The following is a 21143-nucleotide window of genomic DNA, read 5'->3' on the forward strand; positions in this document are numbered from 1 at the left end:
TAATTCCATATCAGGGATCTGGGAGCCATGGGGCTCCTGATAGGAGTTTAGCTTTACCTTGACACTGAGTCTTAACAGTAAGGACATCGTTATGGCTTTTGGACTGTAATGAAAGTTTATTAAGTAGATAGGGTTCTAGGCAAAGGTCAACCTCATAGTATTCTGTAAATAAAATTAATACCGATAAAGAAAAATCTGCTGTGAGTCTATTATATTATTGCAGGGAGTAATTAAGTTCAAAATCAGTATACTGTATTTCATTAAATCTAAAATGCTGCCAGTTGTTACTTATTATTTTATGCACTACCAAGAAAGGAAGCATAGCATCAGCTACAGTGCAGGATGCCACTGATTGTAAGATGCATCTTAATCTCACAGATGTTAAAATGTAGGAGAAAAAGGGTACATTTTAGAATTTATGAATTATGGTGGTTGAAACTGGTGGCCACTCAACTTTAAAGATCTCCCTTAACCACAAAATTTTCACAGAAAAACAACCTTATGAATATACTTTGACATAGTATTTTTGACTTAAACACAGAGAACTATATGGATGTATTCCTAAATAAAAGGTATCATTTAAGGAAAAGAAAAATTTTAAGAAAAACAGTATTACTGCAGTAGTTAAGGAATGAAACATACAATTAAGAACTTCTGATCATGGTAAGGTTGGTTTGGGTCCGTCAGGTGATCTCCTTTTACCTGAGAAGAAGTTGGTGCTTTTCCAGGACACAGTCCCAATGAACTCCCCATCTTCAATTCTGCTTCCTTCAAAGTGTAATTGTCTGGCACTAAAAATAATTTTGATAACATGGTAAATATTATTAATTCCTATCTTTGAACAAACTAGTACACTGAAATCAGCCTTTCTTTGTAAATCAAGAATGTTAAGAAAGAAAAAAACTGAGTTATACTCCATGCAAAAGGATTATATACAGTTATGTTTGATCTTAGATTTTCTCACTCTAGGACGTATACTCTTGTTATCTGTACAGCAATGCTAAGAAATAAGAGGCAGCTATGAATGTTCTAGATTCATACTTAACAAAAGAGAGCTGTTGTTTGCATGGATTATGTAATATTCTGAATTGATTCATGCATGATGGACCAGCTTCTTCCAAGTTTAAAGCTGCTATGGTGACTACCATCAAAAGAGTAAATTAAGTCTAATGACAAGATGCGTTACAGAGGTAAGAACCAAGACTCTGGTTACTGTGATAACTGGTATCACGATAAAATCAACAAAACAAATAAAAAACTCTGATAATAAATCTAGAAAGATACAACTAGGGCAAAACCATGACTAAAATGCACGTCAGCTAATCAGAAAGATAGGTGTTTTCCTTTAGAAAACAGAAGTGTTTGATTTTTGGTTAAGACTTTCTGTAATTCACAAGGAAGACACCTGGATGAAAGTCTGTTCTATAAACCAGTTTCTAAAAGGTAACTTAAGAATATTAGGTATTGGAAATCACTGTTTAAGGTAAAAGTGTTGAGAAAGATAGGTGGCATGAGTAGGTGTCAGCTTTTGAAGGCTACCAAAAAGATTTACCTGGACAAAGAAGCTTCCCGTTTCTATCAATAGGTCTCAAACAGCTGTCCTCGGCTATAAATAAAAAGATGCTGGTTAGTGCAGCAGACAAAGAAAACCAAAGAGAGATTCTATTCTGTGTTAATTAGCAGGAAGCTAAAAAACCCCCCAAAAACAAGCAAAAAAACCCAACGACAAAAAAACACATCAGGCAGTCTTCCCTTTGCACAGCAGTGCAGGACCCTAAGAACGCCTGTGCAAGTTGAAACTGTGCACGGAAATCTTAAAAAAAATTATGATTGTACTGTGATCTTTAACATTTTTTGTCAAAACATTAAAAACTCTGTCAGTTATACATGTACAGTGAAATAAAAAATAGCAAACTAATATTTACACTGTAATTTAAAACACTACAGGGGGCTTCCCTGGTGGTGCAGTGGTTGAGAGTCCGCCTGCCAATGCAGGGGACACGGGTTCGTGCCCCGGTCCAGGAGGATCCCACATGCCGCAGCGCGGCTGGGCCCGTGAGCCATGGCCACTGAGCCTGTGCGTCCGGAGCCCGTGCTCCACAACGGGAGAGGCCACAACAGTGAGAGGCCCACGTACAGCAAAAAAAAAAAAAAAGGAGAAGAAGAATGTGCAACAGAGATCATATGTGGAAATGTTCCAGAGTATTTACAACAGAACTACATTGAAAAGCCAGAAATAGATGCAAACATATTTAGTCAGTTGACTTTCAACAGAAGTGCCAAGGTATTTCCATGGGGAAAGATACTATTTCAGCATAGAGTGCTGGACCAATTGGATATCAATAGATGCAAAAATGAGCCTCCAACTTTGCCTTACGTCATGTAAAAAATGAACTCAAAATGGATCATAGAACTTCCCTGGTGCACAGTGGTTAAGAATCCATCTGCCAATGCAGTGGACACGGGTTCAACCCCTGGTTGGGGAAGATCCCACATGCCGCGGAGCAACTAAGCCCGTGGACCACAACTACTAAGCCTGTGCTCTAGAGCCCATGCTCCACAACAAGAGAAGCCACTGCAATGAGAAGCCCACATACTGCAACGAACAGTAGCCCCCGTTTGCCACAACTAGAGAAAGCCTGTGAGCAGCAACAAAGACCCAACACAGCAAAAAATAAATTAAAAAAAAAAAGATCATAGACTTCAATGTTAAAACCTAAAACTGTAAAACTTCTGGGGGAAAACATAGAAAATCTCTGTTACTTTTACCATAAGGAAGAGATTTTTTTTAAAAGATAGGACTTAGAAAGTACAAACCATGAAAGTAAAAGCAAATTGGACTACTACAAAATTTTAAAAGCATTTGAAAAGGCAGGCCACAAACTGAGAGAAAAAAGTTATAAAACATGTATTTGACAATAGACTTGCATCCAGGCTATATAAAAAATACTTATAACCTAATCAGAAGACAACCCAAATTGGGAAGCCACTTTACAAAGGAAAATCTACCTATGAACACCCAATAAGCACAGGAGAAGACGCTCAGTATCATTAGCCAACAAACTAAAACCGTAATGACGCATCACTGCACGCTTAGCAGAATGATTACAATTTTAAATGCTGACAAAACTAAGTGATATCGAAGACGTTTGGTAAGGAGTTAGCTTATTAGTTCCTGTGAATTTAAATATTCACTTACCAGCTCTCCTGGATTTTTATCCAAGAAAAATTAAAACATGTATCCTTACAAATACTGTAAACTTTCATAACCAAAAATGGGAAACAATCCAAATGTCAGTGAGCAGGTGAACAAATTGTGATGTATCCATACAATGGGATACTATTCATCAATAAAAGAAGTAAACTACCACCCCATGCAAAACATGGATGAATCTCAAAGACATCATGCCAAGCAAAATAAGCTAGTCACAAAAGAGTAATACTCTTAGGATTCCACTTATCGATGTGAAATTGTCAAAAAAGAAAACCTAAGCTGTAGTTACAGAGGCAGATCAGAATTAGGGGATGGTGGCTTGACTATGGAGTGGCATGAGGGAATTTGGGGGGGTGATGCAAATTATATCTCAATTTGCTGGTGGTTACTGAGTGTTTTCATCGACCTCTTTTAAACTGTGCACTTAAACTGGATGTGTTTTATTATAAGTAAATTATACCTCAATAAAGTGACTTAAGAATATATGGTTTATTAAAATGAATAGTTTGTTGTCTTCCCATGTCACAGATCTCCTTTCTTCCACTCCTTCCCTCTGAACTATTCTTTACATAGCAAGTGATCTTCTTAAACGTAGGTGAATCAGATCATGTCACCCTCTGCTTAAAGCCCTGTTGTGCTCTTTGCACTTGGTAGTGTATTGCCTGCGGCTCCTGGCCTACAGGAACCTGCTTCGTCTGGCCATTGCCTAACTAACCTCCTTGCAGTCCACTCACCTGCTTATTCACAGCATACTTCCCATGGTGACTTCGTGGAATTTCTGGTCGCAGGCTCTCTTCCACCCCCGAGACTTCTTTTTTTTTTTTTTTTTAAAGCAGAGGGAGGTTTTTTGTTTTTTTGTTTTTACATATTTATTTTTGGCTGCGTTGGGTCTTTGTTTCTGCGCGTGGGCTTTCTCTAGTTGTGGAGAGCGGGGGCTGCTCTTCACTGTGGTGGCTTTTCTTGTTACGGAGCTCAGACTCTAGGCGCACAGGCTTCAGTAGTTGTGCCTCCCGGGCTCTAGAGCACAGGCTGTGTCGCTGTGGCACACAGGCTTAGTTCCTCCGCAGCCTGTGGGATCTTCCCGGACCAGGGATCAAACCCATGTCCCCTGCATCGGCAGGTGGATTCTTAACCACTGCACCACCAGGGAAGCCCCCCTGAGACTTCTTAATCCTGTAATCTTTTTTGAACTCTGTTCCCTTTACTCTTCATCTGCTAACTTCAGTCACTCATTTGGTCTTAGCTGAAATGTTATTTCTGTCATCCCTGGCTACACAATCTCAGTTCATCTGTCTATCGTACTCTAACGCCCGTCCTTCCCTTTGTAGCACTTACACTGTAACTATCTGTGTTTTGTGTTATGAACGTCCACCTCCCCCATTAGATGAGGCTCTTTGCGGGCAGAGTCCATGGCTGTTTTTCTTATTGTCAGCTTCTAGGACAGTGCCTGGCACATAGAAGATACATGACGTGTGTTGAATGAAAGTGAAAATTTTTTTTAAAAACAGTATTTAAATTAACATTTTTTAAATTGGAGAACTCTTTTACATAAACTGTTTCAGTTGTCAAGGAGTTTGTATTAGAATTCTATGCTGGCTTCACATTACTGTAGTATAAGGGCTAGAACTCAGGAATCTCAAAGAGATTCTGTTCTGTTCAGATAAAGTTAGAACTTCTAAGGCCCGTGGCATTCCTGCCCTCTCAGAAGCCTCCACCCCTTTGAATTCCCCCACCTCGTATGCAACTTGGTAAGAATTCTGTTTGGAATTAAAACCTAATATACTTCTTCCCACAAAGCAGGAGTCTTTGCATCCTCAAAAACAGGGCATACTGGCCCTAATCCATTTACTAACTAAGCATAAAAATCACCCGACTTATTTTAAATCTAGGCAGTCTCTGCGCAGTTCTAACACACATGAATTTCAGTTACCGCCGTTTATCTGTTACCCAGCAGCATGGTTCAAATTTCAGCTGCCACTGGATATTAACTGAGTAATTGCATAAAGTACAAACTTTGCTACTGGCCCTTTAGTCTACAGATCACTGTGAAATAACATGTACATCATGATCAGTGACCAGTTACTTCACTCTTTAAAGCCTATCAGTAGTTGGTCAGTGCACAGCTGCTATTAATTTTACCACATAGACAACAAAGTGTGTAGTTTATTGCCTCCTTTTCTCCCAGTGGTAAACTCAGGTAACATTTTACAAGAATGGATAATCGAATTAGCCAACAATGGTGAAAGTGCAGGAAAGAAACGAAAGTGTATGGGACTTCCCTGGTGGCACAGTGGTTAAGAATCCGCCTGCCCATGCAGGGGACACGGGTTCGAGCCCTGGGCCGGGAAGATCCCACATGCCGCGGAGCCACTAAGCCCAGGCGCCACAACTACTGAGCCCGCGCTTTAGGGCCCGCGAGCCACAACTACTGAAGTCCATGCACCTAGAGCCCGTGCTCCGCAACAAGAGAAGCCACCGCACTGAGAAGCCCGCGCACCGCAACGAAGAGTAGATCCTGCTCACCGCAACTAGAGAAAGTTGCACGCAGCCACAAAAGGCCCAACACAGCCAATAAATAAATAAATAAATAAGTAAATTTATTTTAACAAGAGAGAAACAAAAGTATATGGAGCTGTAGAAGAAATAGCTGGCTGTGGGAATGCTGGCACTGCCGTCATTTGAGAGAATCCAGATGTGCAGCCAGAGGAACTTAACATAAACTCACAGGAGTGAGGAAAGTGGTTGTGACGAAAAGTATATGAAGGTATCCCAGAGGAGTCAACGCTGGCAGAAAAACTTCATATTAAAGGAGCTCTTGGAGATATTTCATGAAATTGAAAGTACAAAACATAAAATACTGGAAGCTGATCCAAATTTAGAGTATCATTAGGGGCTAGAGAAGATGTCCACCCTGTACTGCAAGCTCTACGAGACAAAAGCAATCCCTGTTTAAACTAGTCTTGTGGTTTTTACAAAGAAAACATTTTAATTCTCAGTGTCTTGTTAAAAGAGCCCTTAAAAAATGTAAAAGCTATTCTTAGCTCACTGGCTGTGCAGAAGCAGGCTGTAGGCCACACGTGCTGAACTCTGCTCCGTATGTCGACCCTCATGACCACACACACTGTCTTGATTCCTATAGTTTCAGAGTAAGTCTTGAAATCAGATGGTGTAACTCTTCCAACTTTGTTCTTTATTTCCTCTAAAATTGTTATGGATACTTTAGGTTCTTTGCATTTCCATATAAATTTAAGAATCAGCTTGTCAATTTCTACCCAAAGGGAAAAAAACAACCCTGCCAGAATTTTGAATGAGAATGTACTGAATGTACAAATAAATTTTGAGAGAATTAGCCTCTTAATAGTACTGTGTCTTCTGATCCAAGAATATGGTACATCATTTAATTTATTTGGGTCTTCTTTTATTTTTCATGGCAATGTTTTCTAGTTCCCGGTGTACAGGTCTTCAACATATCTTGTTAAATTTACCCCCAAGTATTTCATGATAGCTTATGCTATTATAAATGTTTTCTTAATTTAATTTTCCATTTTTTTGTTGCTAGTAAACATATGGATTTTTATATATTGATTGAGCTCTTGTTAAACTCACTTATTAATTCTAGTAGTTTTAATAGGGTCCTTAGAGTATGCAAATAGATGATAAGCACATCAATAGTGGTCACCATCACTGCATCAGGAAAACGCAATTAAACACAGGAGATACCAATTCATGTTCACTAAAATGGCTACAATCAAAAAGACAATTATAGGACTTTCCTGGTGGCACAGTGGTTAAGAATCCACCTGCCAAAGCATGGGATACAGGTTCAAGCCCTGGTCCAGGAAGATCCCACATGCCGTGGAGCAACTAAGCCCGTGCGCCACAACTACTGAGCCTGCACTCTGAAGCCTCTGAGCCACAACTACTGAAGCCCGCACGCCTACAGCCCGTGCTCCGCAATAAGAGAAGCCACCGCAATGAGAAGCCCACACTCGCCGCAACTAGAGAAAGCCTGTGCGCAGCAACGAAGACCCAACACAGCCAAAAATAAACTAAATAAATATATAAAAATTAAAAAAAAGGACAATTATAAATATTGGCAAGGATGTGAAGAAACTGCAACCCTGATACATTGTCAGTGGGTATGTAAATGATTCAACCACTTTGGAAAATAGTACGGCAGTTTCTTATAAAGTTAAACATAACTTTGCCATATGACCCAGCAATTCCAATTCTGTACGTCTACCCAGGAGAATTGAAAACACAGATCTATACAAAGACATAATGTTTATAGCAGAATCAGTCATAAAAACCCCAAAGTGCAAACAATCCAAATGTCCATCAACTGGTAATGAACAAACAAAATGTGATATATCCATACAATCCATACAATGTATTTTTTTTATCCAGTCAGCAATAAAAAGGAACAAACTATTGAAACATGCTAAATCATGGATGAATCTCAAAAATGATACGCTGAGTGAAAGAAGCCAGACACAAAAGACTACATATAACATGCTTTCATTTACATGAAATGTCCAGAAAAGCAAGTCAAAAGAAACAAAAAGTAGATGAATGGCTGTCAGGGGCTTGGTATGCAAACGGGAACGAGAGATCTTTTTGGAGTGACGGAACTGTTCTAAAACTGGATTGCTGTGATGGTTGTACGACTTTATACATTTACTAATAATCACTGAATTATGCTTAAAATGGATGTTTTATGATATGTAAATTATACCTCAATAAAGCTGTAAAAGAAAACTTAATGCCGAGTGAATAGTGAGTTTGTGGAATGTTATATTCATTAAGATAGAATTTACATAAATGTAAAAATACAATATACACACATACATATATATAGAGAGGTATAATATATATAGTACAATGTGAATGCACGAACTAGATACACACCCAAATCAGATATACTGGTTGCACCTGGGGAGGGATGATAGGTCTGAGGAGGAGAACATAGAGGACTTTATTTGTAATGTTTGAGGCAAAAACAAACACATGGCAAGATGTTAACATTTGTCCATTTTGGGTGGTAGATACGTGAGTTTTCCCTAAATTATTTTTTGTACTCTCCCATATTTTTTTCAATTAAAAATCAAAACAAAACTAAATTAAGCCAAAAAACCAAAAGCAAACATAAATGATTACCTAGTTCCTTCATTAATTTTAATTCCTTTATGGCTTTAATTCGAATATCAAACACCACCTAAAATAGAGAAATAAACTAATGACTGTGTATAAGTTAAAAACAATGGGAGAAGAGGAAAATGAAGACTGTCAGTGTGCATATACAGGTTGAGTTATTAATTACCTTACATTTAGCATTTTTGCCTAGTTGAAAAAAATTTTTTTCCATCCCTGAAATTATTTTCTCTCTTCTACAAAGTCAAAGGCAAAAACTTAGATCTTGGTTAAGTTTTCACCAAATTGATAATAATTGGAATGGGAAGGCCGCCTACAGAAAACTTTAGAAAACCAAAGACATAATAGTAGCGAAAGGCAAAAGCTGACAGTTAACTTTTCTGATGATAGCAAACAAAAGAAACTATAGGTTTATGTTAAGAATGATGAATTCAGGGCCAGTGCAGGGGACACGGGTTCGATCCCTCGTGTGGGAAGATCCCACATCTTCATTAATAATATAATATAAAACTGTACTAATAATTAATAAGCATTAATAATATAAAAATGTACTAATCCAAGGGTACTATTTAAAATTTTGACTTAAATTATTTTAGATTGTGTTTTCTTTTCTTTTTTAAAATTTAGAGTAATTGCCTCTAGGGCATAAAATCATGGAAATTTAGGGGTAAAGCTGACGACAGAGATCACTGACTCTACTTCCCCACCGGTGCCCCCCACTATGCCAAGAAGGAACAGAACCTGCAGTAATCAAGGACTGCACCAGCCTCCCATTCGGGGTCAGGGCGGTAGGTCTCCTGAGCTTTGGGGCATTGACCTTATACTGTTCCCACTAATGTGCAAACAAACCTTAAGAAACTATAATTTTATATAAAAGAAAACACTCTAAATTTTTAAAATAATGTTACAGAAAAACTTAATAAATGGAGACTACATAAATATAAAAAGATGTTTCCTGAAATAATGTTTAAGGAAACCAGTATAATAGTCTTAAATGGAAAACTGAAAAAAATCCCTTTGAAGAGCAACTGGCTTTATATAGAGCACAGAGTATACGGTAGAGCAATTTAAGATAAACTTTAAAAAACCCAAACACCAAAGAACACAAAACCAAAACATATATACCTTGTTTTAAAAATATAGAAAAGACTCTTGAAAATAGCATTTCACAGTTATCAAAGTCAGAAGATTCCATGAACTAATTAAAAAGGTAACTCCCACATTCTAATTCTAGGCTTTGGAGGGAAAAAAAGGCATATATTTTCTTGAAATATGCCAAGGGCTAACAAAGGTAAATAAGCAATAATCAAATGTTACAAATAAAAAGGTGATTTCTTAAGATTTAGAAGTTTACTGAGACAACTGTTCTGAAAGATTAAGGTATTGCTTTCTAAATAAAATTGTATTAATTAAAAACTGTCAACCACACTTAAATCAATATTCTACTCACTGTGTTAAGAGTTGCTGATATTTTAACTTGCTCTTCTTCAGAGTCTAATTGGCATAAATTTTTAACTTGGAGCCAGTCAATCTCATTCACACTGGTGATCCATTTCCCTTGTCTGGTCAACAAACTGTAGGTAAAAAGACATTTAAAAAATGTGTCTTTACACAGCCCTTTTATGGATCAGAGAGGATTGGAAAATTCATGCTTTTCTTTAGGCACCACTTCTAAAATTCTGCATGTGTCACTTAATGTGACTAATTAAAGGCGACCAAATTCTACTGAGTTGGGTTTTTTAAAGCTCACTATCTTTTTAGGGTAGTGTTAAGACAGTATTCCACGGAGTCTATATTCATGATTCCAAATATTCTTTGATTTATACAAATAATTTGTTGCCACATTTTTCAAAGAGAACTGTTGTAATTGAACAATCAGTTGTTAACGTGTACCTGCACGCTGCAATCACTAGGGGAGCTTTAAAAGAGTACCTACGCCAAAAGCCCACCCATAGTAGTTTAACAGCAGTACAGCATGCACAGCCGTGCGGACTGACGCTGAATAAAAGTACCACATCTGGGCTTCCCTGGTGGCACAGTGGTTGAGAGTCCGCCTGCCGATGCAGGGGACATGGGTTCGTGCCCTGGTCCGGGAAGATCCCACATGCCGCAGAGCGGCTGGGCCCGTGAGCCATGGCCACTGAGCCTGCGCGTCCGGAGCCTGTGCTCCACAACGGGAGAGGCCACAGCAGTGAGAGGCCCGCGTACCGCAAAAAAAAAAAAAAGTACCACATCTAATGGATATCATTCACATCATATACACTGTATATTTGTATTTTTATTATAGAGGTTTTAAAAAATTTTATGATAGCAGATGGCAGTGGAGTGTCTTGTTCTAACAAGATTTTCCTACAGATAATAGTAAAGGTTCTTGAGGAAGGAGTGGCTTCTCACTAATTCACACAGCGGCACTGAGTGGGCGAGCGGGAGCCCTCTTTGGGAGTGCGTAGCAGAGCCCTACACCACAATTCTACTCTTCATTTCAGTTATTCCACTCTGGGACTCCACCTTGAGTTAGCAGTCTTAAATAGAGCAAAGTTTTAAGCACAAAGACGTTCCCTGAAGACTACCTTAAAATAATGAAAAAGTGGATGATAACAAGGATGCTAGCTAAACTATTTAGCACTTACTATGTGTAAACACTTGTAAGCTCTTAACTCTTTCTTAACTCTTTCCTTACAACTGTATGAAGCTGGTACTAATTATTATGCTCATTTTACAGAAGAAGAAATTAAGCAGAGAGGGATGATGTAACTTGCCCATGTTCACACTACTAGTAAGTGATAAAGCTGGAAACAAAGCCAGGCAGCTGGCCCCCAAGGCCTTGTCGCTACCCACTCCTCACACAGGAGCAGTCAGGTAACCTATAACATCAACATAGGTTATTATGCAGCCAAGAAATGAGGTTTATGAAGAGCCTTCAAACGTGAGGGGAAAGTAGGATATAACTATTTATCTACAAAATCATCACTATTATGTTTAAAAAGGAAAAAACCGGACTCTCCTGGTGGCACAGTGGTTGAGAATCCGCCTGCCAATGCAGGGGACATGGGTTCAAGCCCTGGTCCGGGAAGATCCCACATGCCACAGAGGAACTAATAAGCCCGTGCACCACAACTACTGAGCCTGCGCTCTAGAGCCCGCGAGCCACAACTACTGAAGCCCGCACGCCTAGAGCCCGTGCTCTGCAACAAGAGAAGCCACTGCAATGAGAAGCCCGCGCACCGCAATGAAGAGTAGCCCCCGCTCACTGCAACTAGAGAAAGCCCGCGCACAGCAACGAAGACCCAACGCAGCCAAAAAAAAAAAAATATATATATATATATATATATAAATAATTAATTAATAAGAAAAAAGCCCTTCAAAACAAAAACCCAATTATTCGAGCTCAGAAAGCTAACAGTGACAGACACTGCATGAGTGGTATGGTGATGCTGTTTTGGGTCTCCTGTCTTCACCTCTATATTTCCCAAGTCCTAATGAATATATACTACCTTCTAAAAAGAAATATATAATAAACTTTTAAATTAAATAAACAAGGTAGGGAAATAAATGTCTGGAAAACACTTGTCGAAACCAGAGTGATAAATGTGATACAAAATAAACACACTTCACACGTGCTCTGTTTCTCTATGTCACAGCCACTAATAAACAGTAATACAGAGCCTCTGTAATCTAAGTATATTCACAGCACTGATAAAGCAGGCACCTGATTCACTGGTCATAACCTGAAGTCTGCAATGTATGGAAGTTGGGGGGGTTACCGTGTATGATAATGCTGACCGCAGAAACGTACTGGCACAGACATGGATAACAAAAATGAAGAGAGGAAGCACTCCTGAGCTTCAAATGTGACTTACAGGAACCAAGGCTGCAATTCCTCAAGTAATTGCCTTACCTGGGCAGCTGGGAGGCTCTCAGGCATCATAAAAAGGATTATAACAAAAAACAGAATTGCCTTCTGAGAGTCTTGTGACAAGACAGACAAATTTAGCTGTGATAATACCTTCCTCATGAAAAATTTTAGGAACTTTCTCTGTGAGAATGTGCCCTCCATCTTATAATGAGTGCTAATCAGACTTATTTGATAAGATTCTGTTTTACTGCCAACTAATCTACACTATATCTAGCCTATACCTATATTATTCAGTTATCACATTTACCAAAAAAAAAAAATCACATTACAATATCATTTTTCTCCAGGTTGCCTAACCACGAACATTCCTATTTACAATATATAGAACACAATGTCTAGAAATAAAAAGAAACATTTAACTCTCATCATTATTAACATAAAGCTTTAGAGTTCTAAGATATAGCACTGTAACTAAAATAAGTTTAAAAAGAATTCTCTTCTTAGCATGTTACCTGGTACCATCATTAGAATCCTGAATTAAAATTGAGCTTCCATTTCTGAGACCTTGTTCTCTGAATGTCTTCTTCAAGTCTTCCTTGGGAATGGTGGTCCAGCTCTCTTCACCTACAGACTCAGCATTGTTGACTAAGATGACTCCGTCTGGGATTGCAAAGGCTGTGAATACACTACCTATTTCTGCATTAGATGGAAAGACATGTGGAGAGTCTATCAACTGCTGACACTCCTCTTCTTCATTGCTTGTTGCTGGACGAAGAACATTTAAAAGCAGAGGTTCACAGTCACTACCAGCTGGAATCTGGATTCCGCCAACCTATAACAAGATGAAGTCAGCCATTAGTATAGTTCATATTTGCCAAAATTAAGTCAACACAGTAATATAGTAAAAGACTCTTGTAGAACAATTCCCATTTTTTTTCTTTTCAAGTGAAATAAAGTTTTCACAAATGTCTTTTAAATATCACAAGAACAGCTTTAGATTTTTGAAGCTTTTTCTTAGCCATCTTTTACTTTTTAGGAGAGGAATCTGAAGTGGAGACAGACTGTGAGTCCTCAGCAGTGGTAAATGTATGAGGTGCACCGAGGACGCCCACTGAGTGGGTGAGATGCTCCTCACTGCCCTCTTGACTGTGCTCCCTTAAGTCACCTCCAGCCCTAACAGTGTAATGAACCACTCCTTCTGAATCCTCATCAAGAGTGTGTACAACCCTCCTGCTCACTTATCTTAGTGCAGTGACCCACACTACATGCCTGAAGGATACAAACTGATTATTTACCTTTGTGTCTAGCTTCTGACACACAACCTGGCACCATGGAGGTGTTCTACAACTATCTCTTGAATATATAACCAACACTGATTGTACTTAAAATTTATTGGATATTTCAGCAGTTTTCTAATATGTAAGTGCCGTCACGTATGCTGAATAAAATTTTATCAAAATAACTTAAAAAATATACAAAAATCTCATGAACATTTCTTCAACACTTATTTACCTCCACCCCATTCCATACAAAGATGTCTTCCCCATCAGCAATTTCAATTTCACACAGTGTCAGGTGATCTCCTAGGAAGATGAGATTATCAGTGAAACCATTCTCATGAACATCAAAAAAAAATTTAACTAAAGCAACAGCCAAGACACAAACATTTGTTTGAAAAAAAGCATTCTCATTGAGGAAAACTAAGAAAAAGGGAGTAATTATGTTTGTTACATTGATATTATTTTATATTATTTTTATCTTTATTCCTTCCATCACACTCTTTAGCCTTTTTTTTTTCTCTCTGTTTTCATTTTATGTAAGCATTTCCCCCATAAGATTTGCGGGCATGAAAGCAGGAAAAAAAAAGTTAATATAAAAGGTCAACTGTACTTGACACTGTGAACACGGGGAAGGCTTACACATCAAGCGGTCCTCACTCACCCACTAATGAGCTGTAAGACCTTGTGGACTTCAAGCCTCTATGCTTCAGTTTTCTCATTTATGAAATGGGGATAAAAGAATTTTGTGAAAATCAAATTAGATAATTTACACAGAACACTTATCTCAGTATCTGGCACCATGAAGTCCAAGATAAATGTTACTGCTGCTACTGCTGTTACTGTTCTGTTGTTATTTAAAGGAAGTACTTTTAAGCTCCTGAAGTACTTTTGTTTGTTTTGCTACAGTCTGAAGCTGAGATTGGATTAAAAAAACAAGCCATATTTAACAAGATTTAAATGGTTTCAAACCATTTGCTCAGAAGTTTGTGGTAATAGAAAAAAATTTCCAAAGCCTTTAAGAAAAAATTTGTTTAGGTAGAGAAGTAGCTTTAATTTCAGAAAATATAAAACATTTCCATGTTAGCAAAATTTCACACATTACGTATATTGGATACATTATAAACTAAATAAATTATTTGTTTTATTAAATATGAAAAACTAAATATATTATTTGTTAAAACCAATGTGATGAGAACCTTCATAGCTAAGAAAAGTAGTATGTAGGGGAAAGACTGGCCAAGAGCAGAAAGTCACAGATGAGCCCCACAAAATGTACATAGACACAATAAGTTGCTGTGTTTTAATATTTCTCTTACCATCAAGTGTCTGGTAAACATGAAGTCCTGCTGGTACAAACTTTGCAACACTAAGAACCATATCTCCTTCCCAAAATTCTAACAGCTGCAGAATATGAATGAAAGAAAAGAGAACAATGAAAAATCACATATAGATCACTCTTCCAGGTTAAGTAAGAAGAGCACTGTGCCAATTTACTTATGTAGCTGATACAGGGAACCAGAAAATGAATACGACAATCCCCATCCAGCACCAAAAATGAGGAAAGTAGACATCTTTCAGTGTTAAATCAGTCAAATCCAAAGACGGTTAATCTCACATCCATTAGTGACTGAAGAACCTTGACATACACAAAGAGCACAATGACCATCTAAACAACAACCATTTCTACTTAATTTATGGGAAGATCACTTTTATCAGAAGGCAAAATGATCAGTGTGCCAGCCCAGGAATCCTGGTCCAAAAGAGCAAAAATTACGTGTTTAATCAGTACTATTCAGGGAAAAGCAGCAGACACAAATACTCTTGTTTCTAGAAAGGAATGTCTCCCACTGTAAGTTTAAAAAGTAGCATTACCAGTTTATTCAATAGATTACCAGGGATTTGTTTTTTAAGTTTCTAGCTCCAAGACTCTGGGGACTGTGGTAACCTCACCAAAACCGTGTCACCAATAAAGGTCAGTCCTACTTCGTCCCTCTCTACAATATCACAAGATAGTTCTCTTAAGAAGGAATTTCATACTTACACATGATTACTTAACTGTCAGTCTCTCAGCCTCTTGACAGTGGCTTAATTCTAAGATAACAGAGATGTGCACTTAAACGATCAAAAACCAGACTGGCGTGAAATCTAAACCTTATAAAGGTGACCAAGGTCTTTCCCACTTGAAACGTTACCCTAGGCAGGGTCAAATCCCCAAGTCCACCTATATCATCACTGCCGGGATTGGCTCAAAAATAAACTTTCAGTGGAAAAGTTCAGAAGTAGTAGATAATTTTAGAAATCTTGATCCTGATCCAACATTTAAACATTCACATCAACTAAAGTTAAAGAAGAAATTGGTCTGCTTTTCTTTGTACAAGAGGAAAATCAAAAGAAAGCTAATAATTTTGGTAAATGATATAGTTTTTCAGAAAATTCACTTAATTCTGGGGGAGGAGGGGGAAGCTTACATTTTCTATTTCCCTTTTCCTCTATCAGGAAGTAGTGTGGAGTGAAGTATAATTAAAAGGAAAGAAAGAGTAGGGAGACCAGGGCTGGAGTCCTAGTTCTACTGCTAACTAGATGTCTGACCCTGAGCAAGCCATTAGATCTCTTTAAATCACAATTTCCTCATCTTTAAAATGGGGTTATCTTGCCCTCATGAGGTTAAAGAATCAAACGACAGAATTTATATGAAAACACTGTAAGTAAAATAAAGAGCACTGTTGTTGTCGTCGTTAAAACACGACTGGATAAATAATTTAGAGACAAGATTACAATGCTGTTTGCTTTTACTATAGACCAGCAGACATTGTCCTTCACTTAGGAATCTTATTAATAAATGTTATTCTATACTGAAAGGTAGAAAAGTTAGTTGCTTTTATTTGTTTAGTAGCTCTTGGTTTTAGGCAATATAATTATCTATCTTTTCACTCCTTTTAAAAAACAATTCTCTTTCATTTATTTTCCCCAAAAGAGACAACCTTATACTCTTTCTCTCCCCCAGATTAAATATACCAGGCTTGATTCTCCCCTGAAAACCTGCTGGCAGGACTCTGTGAGTCTTGCTTGTGCAGAAAAGCCTCTCTAAGAGACTTACAAGTGAGGGGAGAACACTTGGACCATCCCTCTATGGAAGTGGGAGACGTAGGATTTTCCTAAGCAGCTGTGAAAAATAAATAGTTGTATCCTAAACAGAAGTTTGAAAAGGAGGATCCAGCTTAAGACAGACCTTAATGTCTATTAAGAGTAAGTGAGGCTAAATTACCTGAAATATTGATTGTCGAAGATCTCCTAAAGTTTTTCTTTTATCAAAGGTCAAATCCCACATGCTTTCTGTCTGAGAGACTACTGGGTGCAGAGCCCCATTGAAGAAATGATAATGAGGGCCGAGGTGGAGATGCAATTCAAAATTATTGTTTGTAGAATCACATTCTGCCCTTTAAAGAGGCATAAAAAATACATAAATGCCATGTTTTTACAACAGATACTGTTTCATCTCAAACCAAAAATATTTGATTTACAATATAAAGACGTTCTCCACTCCACCTAATTATAATTAACATCCTTTTCTTCCATGCTCCAAAATAACTCAGTTTAGTTTCTCAATTAATAGCTCTGCCGCCGTGAATTCCAAGGAAGATGGTTTTAATGCACACTGTGCAATGTTACTTTGAACAAATACTGACACTTGAACTCGTCCAATACTGAGATTATAATTATGAACAAAATGCTGGAAACACGTTCCTATAACCGTGGTAAGTGCTAGGTTTACAGCTTCTATTTTCTCCTTGCTTCAACTAGACCCCACAGACTCTCCCATAAACTATTTGAAGTCAGCCTCATGATCCCTGGTGTCTGCTCTCTCCAAGTCAGATGGCCTCAGCAGCAGCCAGGCGCTTGCTACACTCTTCTGAACCCATTCAGCTGCTGTGAAGCACAGCACCAAAAACACTTCAGGCAGCCCCACCAATGGAGAGTTGGATGAAGCTACAGCCACCATTCAGGTACCTCAGGCACAGTTCTGTGAATGTGGTCAAGGACAGCACTAGCTTTTCGGTGACCACATTAAAAAGCTCAGTGCCCGCTGACTAAAACCCCATAGGTTGTTTTTGGTTTTAATACCAACTGCTAAGCCACACCACGCATGCAAGTTGGTTATCTTTCGCACTTAAGATATTTTACTCTGTTAAATTTTTATATTTTTAGTGTCTTGATTTTTGTTGAGATCTCCTCTGATCTTAATTTGCCATTCAATCTACCTATTTTTTTTCTCAGCTTCAAATCAATGATAAAAAATGTTGAACACGTCCCTGCTATGTAATCAGCCCCTCGGGTCCACAAGGAGACCATGGGAACATCCATTTCCCTAATACAGTACCCCACCGACCCAGAGAGCAAATAAAGAACCAGTTAGTTCTTCATGGTCCAAGGTTAGACCTCAAAAGGGAATGTTCAGATCATCAAGTTCTCACAAACCATCCCTTTAATAATCCATTGTAGGGTTTTGCCCAAGATTGACATTAAGCCAAACAGTCTGTAGACTCCACATTTCCTCCCCTTTGCCCACCTCTGGTCTGATGTCACTACGGGCCAGTTCTTCACAAACCACTTACACATGAGGGTGAATTTTCACAATGGGCTCTGTCTGTGCCGAGGGAATAACCTGACAGGCCAGGACACAATTCATTGAGCACAACTACGTGCTCACAGATTTCTCTAGTTTTCTTAGGCTTCAATCTCTACTTAGCGATGGGCATTTGTCATTATTTCATTCACTCCCACTGAGTAATTTCAAAGTAAAAGATACTCTCAGTATAAAAATTCAGCAGCTAATAAAAAAACACTGGCATTAAACAGTTGACTTTTTTTCCTCTTTAATTTTCATTACTGAATACTTAAGACCTAAATTAGATCCTTGTTCCCCAGAAAAACTATTCAAACTCTAAAAGTAATTTAAAATTACCTTTTTATTTGTAGTTCAATGTTGGCTGCATCCATTTCATTCAGCAAATGACATGGAACCTTGTATCTTGGGTTAGCTCGAGCTGTGAACAAAATTTTCCATTAACTTGTGCTGACTACATAAAAACTGGCTGCTGAAGAGGTGGCATAGAAAACTAGAAAGGACCTCACTGGGAGCTAGGAAAGCTTCTACTGCCTGTGTGAACATGAATTTTCTCTGGACCTCAGTTTTCCTATCTTCAAATTGAAAACGTTAAAACATATGAAAGGTAAACAGTTCTTTAAGCCAAGCTAGAGAATTCCACTTCTTCAACTCTTTTTAAATATACTTTTTAAAAAGAACACCTGCTGTTTTCTTCTTGATAACAAATGTAATAATTGGTCACTGTGAAAGTTCTGGAAATGATTTTTTTAATGTAAAATAAATAAATATTACCTATAATCCCACTCCTAGGGAATACTGCTAAAATGTGATCTATATACTTCTGGTCTTTTTTCTATTCTACACAATGTGTCTATACATACACATACACACACACACCACACCACGCTTATTTAAAGCAACTAGGAGTATAGTCAACAAACATGTAAATTGCTTTTTCATTTCATATGCTGTAAATATTTTTCCAAATCTTTAAATGACTGCATAGTAGCCCATTCTATAAATAGCATAATTAATCTAACCAATCCTTTTCTGGTAGACATTTAGGTGATTTTCTGTTAGTCATTACTATAAAATAACGGGGGTGGCAAACATCTTTGAACATAAATAAGTATACACGGTCCTGATTATTTCAAGACAAATTTGTGGAAGTGTATTATTGGTTTAAGGTTTTTAAGTACATACAACCAAATTGGTTGTATTACTTTATATACATACCAAATATAGAGGTAGTGCCAACTGTTGAGAACCAGGTTAACAGAAATATTTGATTTGGTAGGAAAAAGGTTGTCACTCACTGCTGTTATGATTCATGTTTTTTGGTTATGGGCCAGATGGAATTTTTTTTTTTTTTTGCAGTTTATTGGTTGTCCTTATTTCTTCTTTTGTACGTGAGTTATTTATATCCTTTTCCCAATTTACTACTGAGCACAATGGAATAAATGTAAGAGCACTCTACAGATAGGGGAAATAAATTTGTCATATATTTTGCTGTTTTCCACTAGCTTGTCATTTGCCTTTTGGTATTACGTAATAAGGTTTATATCACTTTTCCTCAATTTTTTTTTCACTGCTTTTATGCTTAGAAAGGTCTTCTCTATCTTAAGATCAGAAAAATATTTATATTTTATGCATTTGAAGGCTCTTTTACATAAACATTAAAGGAACTATAATTTCAGGCAAGTGATAAATATAATCACTTGATTGTACTAACTGCTAATTCAAGTGATTAGCAACTAACCAACTTCTCAGTTGTATTTATTAATGCATTTTTCCCCTATTTATCTGAAAAGCTACCTTTTCATGGATTAAAATCTTAAAGATACTTAGATCAACTTCTGGGCTTACTGCTCAATGGTCTGCCCACCTCTTTGCACTAGCACTACACTGTCTGAATTGCTACAGCACTATAAATATGCTTATACTGATACAGTAAATTTTCTTTGAGTAGGCCCTTCTTCAATTTTCATTAATTTATCTTCCTAGGTAAATTTTAGAATCATTTTGCCAAGTTCCATCCATTCATCCCCCAAAAAAGTCCATCAAGATTTTGGTTAGATCTTTATTCAAATCTTAAGCTAACTGGAAAATTGTCACTTAGTACATATTCCAATCATGTACACACTGAAGTTCAATTCAGTGAAAAGGACAATATGTCATCTGAAGAAATTGATACATATTTCTGTAACTGTGAATCCAGCTCCCCAATATTTTTATCAGAACGATTACCATATTTTTTCCCCTCAGAAAAAAACAAAGCCCCTTCTGGTCAACAGAGCAGTTATGTAACTGTTTCAGATCCAGAGAGTTAATTTCCTTTGATTCATCTGCAAATCGGTAACTGCTTTATTCTTATTCTTTACAGAAATGATCACTATGCTCACTCTCTAAAAACAGTAACCTCATCTCTGATCACAGATATGTCTCAATCTAAAGAGCTTTCCCAGTTAGGATTTTTTACTTTTGCATAAATTTTGGGAAGTGATCAAATAAAGTCTTACAGACTGATTCATGTTAGTAGCTTCAGTTCAAAAATGTATCACTGTGGGGCTCAGTGTTTAACCTCCACCATGGTATGAACTCTCTTAGAAGATTCAACAGAGGGCTTCAGAGATATTTCAATTGCTTACAGACTTATTACCTTGAGGAAAAGGAAAAAAGAAATGAAAATAAAAGAGAACACATGAAACTAAGACCAAGGCCACTTGCAACTCAAAGACAACACATGGCCAAACTGCAGAGAGAAGCCTCAGCAGAGGACAGTCATGTCTGCCCACACAACAAGAAAACATGATGTGATCCAAGAAAATGCAATTTTGAAAATCTAACTATAGCCTCATACTATTACAGGGGAAAAAAACCAGAAATATATAATCTTTATAAAAGGACAGAATGTTGAATTTTTTCTGGTATATTTCTTATGGTTAGCTTGAAAATATTTTAAAATGTTTCAAGAGTAAACCTTCTTCTAAAAGGGTAAACTTTCAAACAACATTCAATATTTATCTTCTAAAGTGA

General features: G+C 37.5%; 1 protein-coding gene across 5 annotated transcripts in view; it reads right to left on the bottom strand.

Annotated features, from left to right (window-relative positions):
• The window catches only part of USP40 (ubiquitin specific peptidase 40), a 99631-nt gene that overhangs the window by 43279 nt on the left and 35209 nt on the right, over positions 1-21143 (bottom strand). For all 5 annotated transcript variants that reach the window (XM_081242733.1, XM_081242731.1, XM_081242734.1 and 2 more), the window contains 9 exons: positions 18465-18546; positions 16767-16938; positions 14818-14902; positions 13734-13804; positions 12734-13053; positions 9816-9939; positions 8372-8429; positions 1553-1606; positions 703-791 (listed from right to left, as the gene is read on the bottom strand). In XM_081242733.1, the coding sequence (XP_081098859.1) occupies positions 703-791; positions 1553-1606; positions 8372-8429; positions 9816-9939; positions 12734-13053; positions 13734-13804; positions 14818-14902; positions 16767-16938; positions 18465-18546 (1055 nt within the window). The remainder of the gene's footprint in view (positions 1-702; positions 792-1552; positions 1607-8371; positions 8430-9815; positions 9940-12733; positions 13054-13733; positions 13805-14817; positions 14903-16766; positions 16939-18464; positions 18547-21143) is intronic.

The sequence above is a fragment of the Mesoplodon bidens genome (assembly GCF_964165515.1).
Source record: "Mesoplodon bidens genome assembly, chromosome: 8".
NCBI classification, from domain to species: domain Eukaryota; kingdom Metazoa; phylum Chordata; class Mammalia; order Artiodactyla; family Ziphiidae; genus Mesoplodon; species Mesoplodon bidens.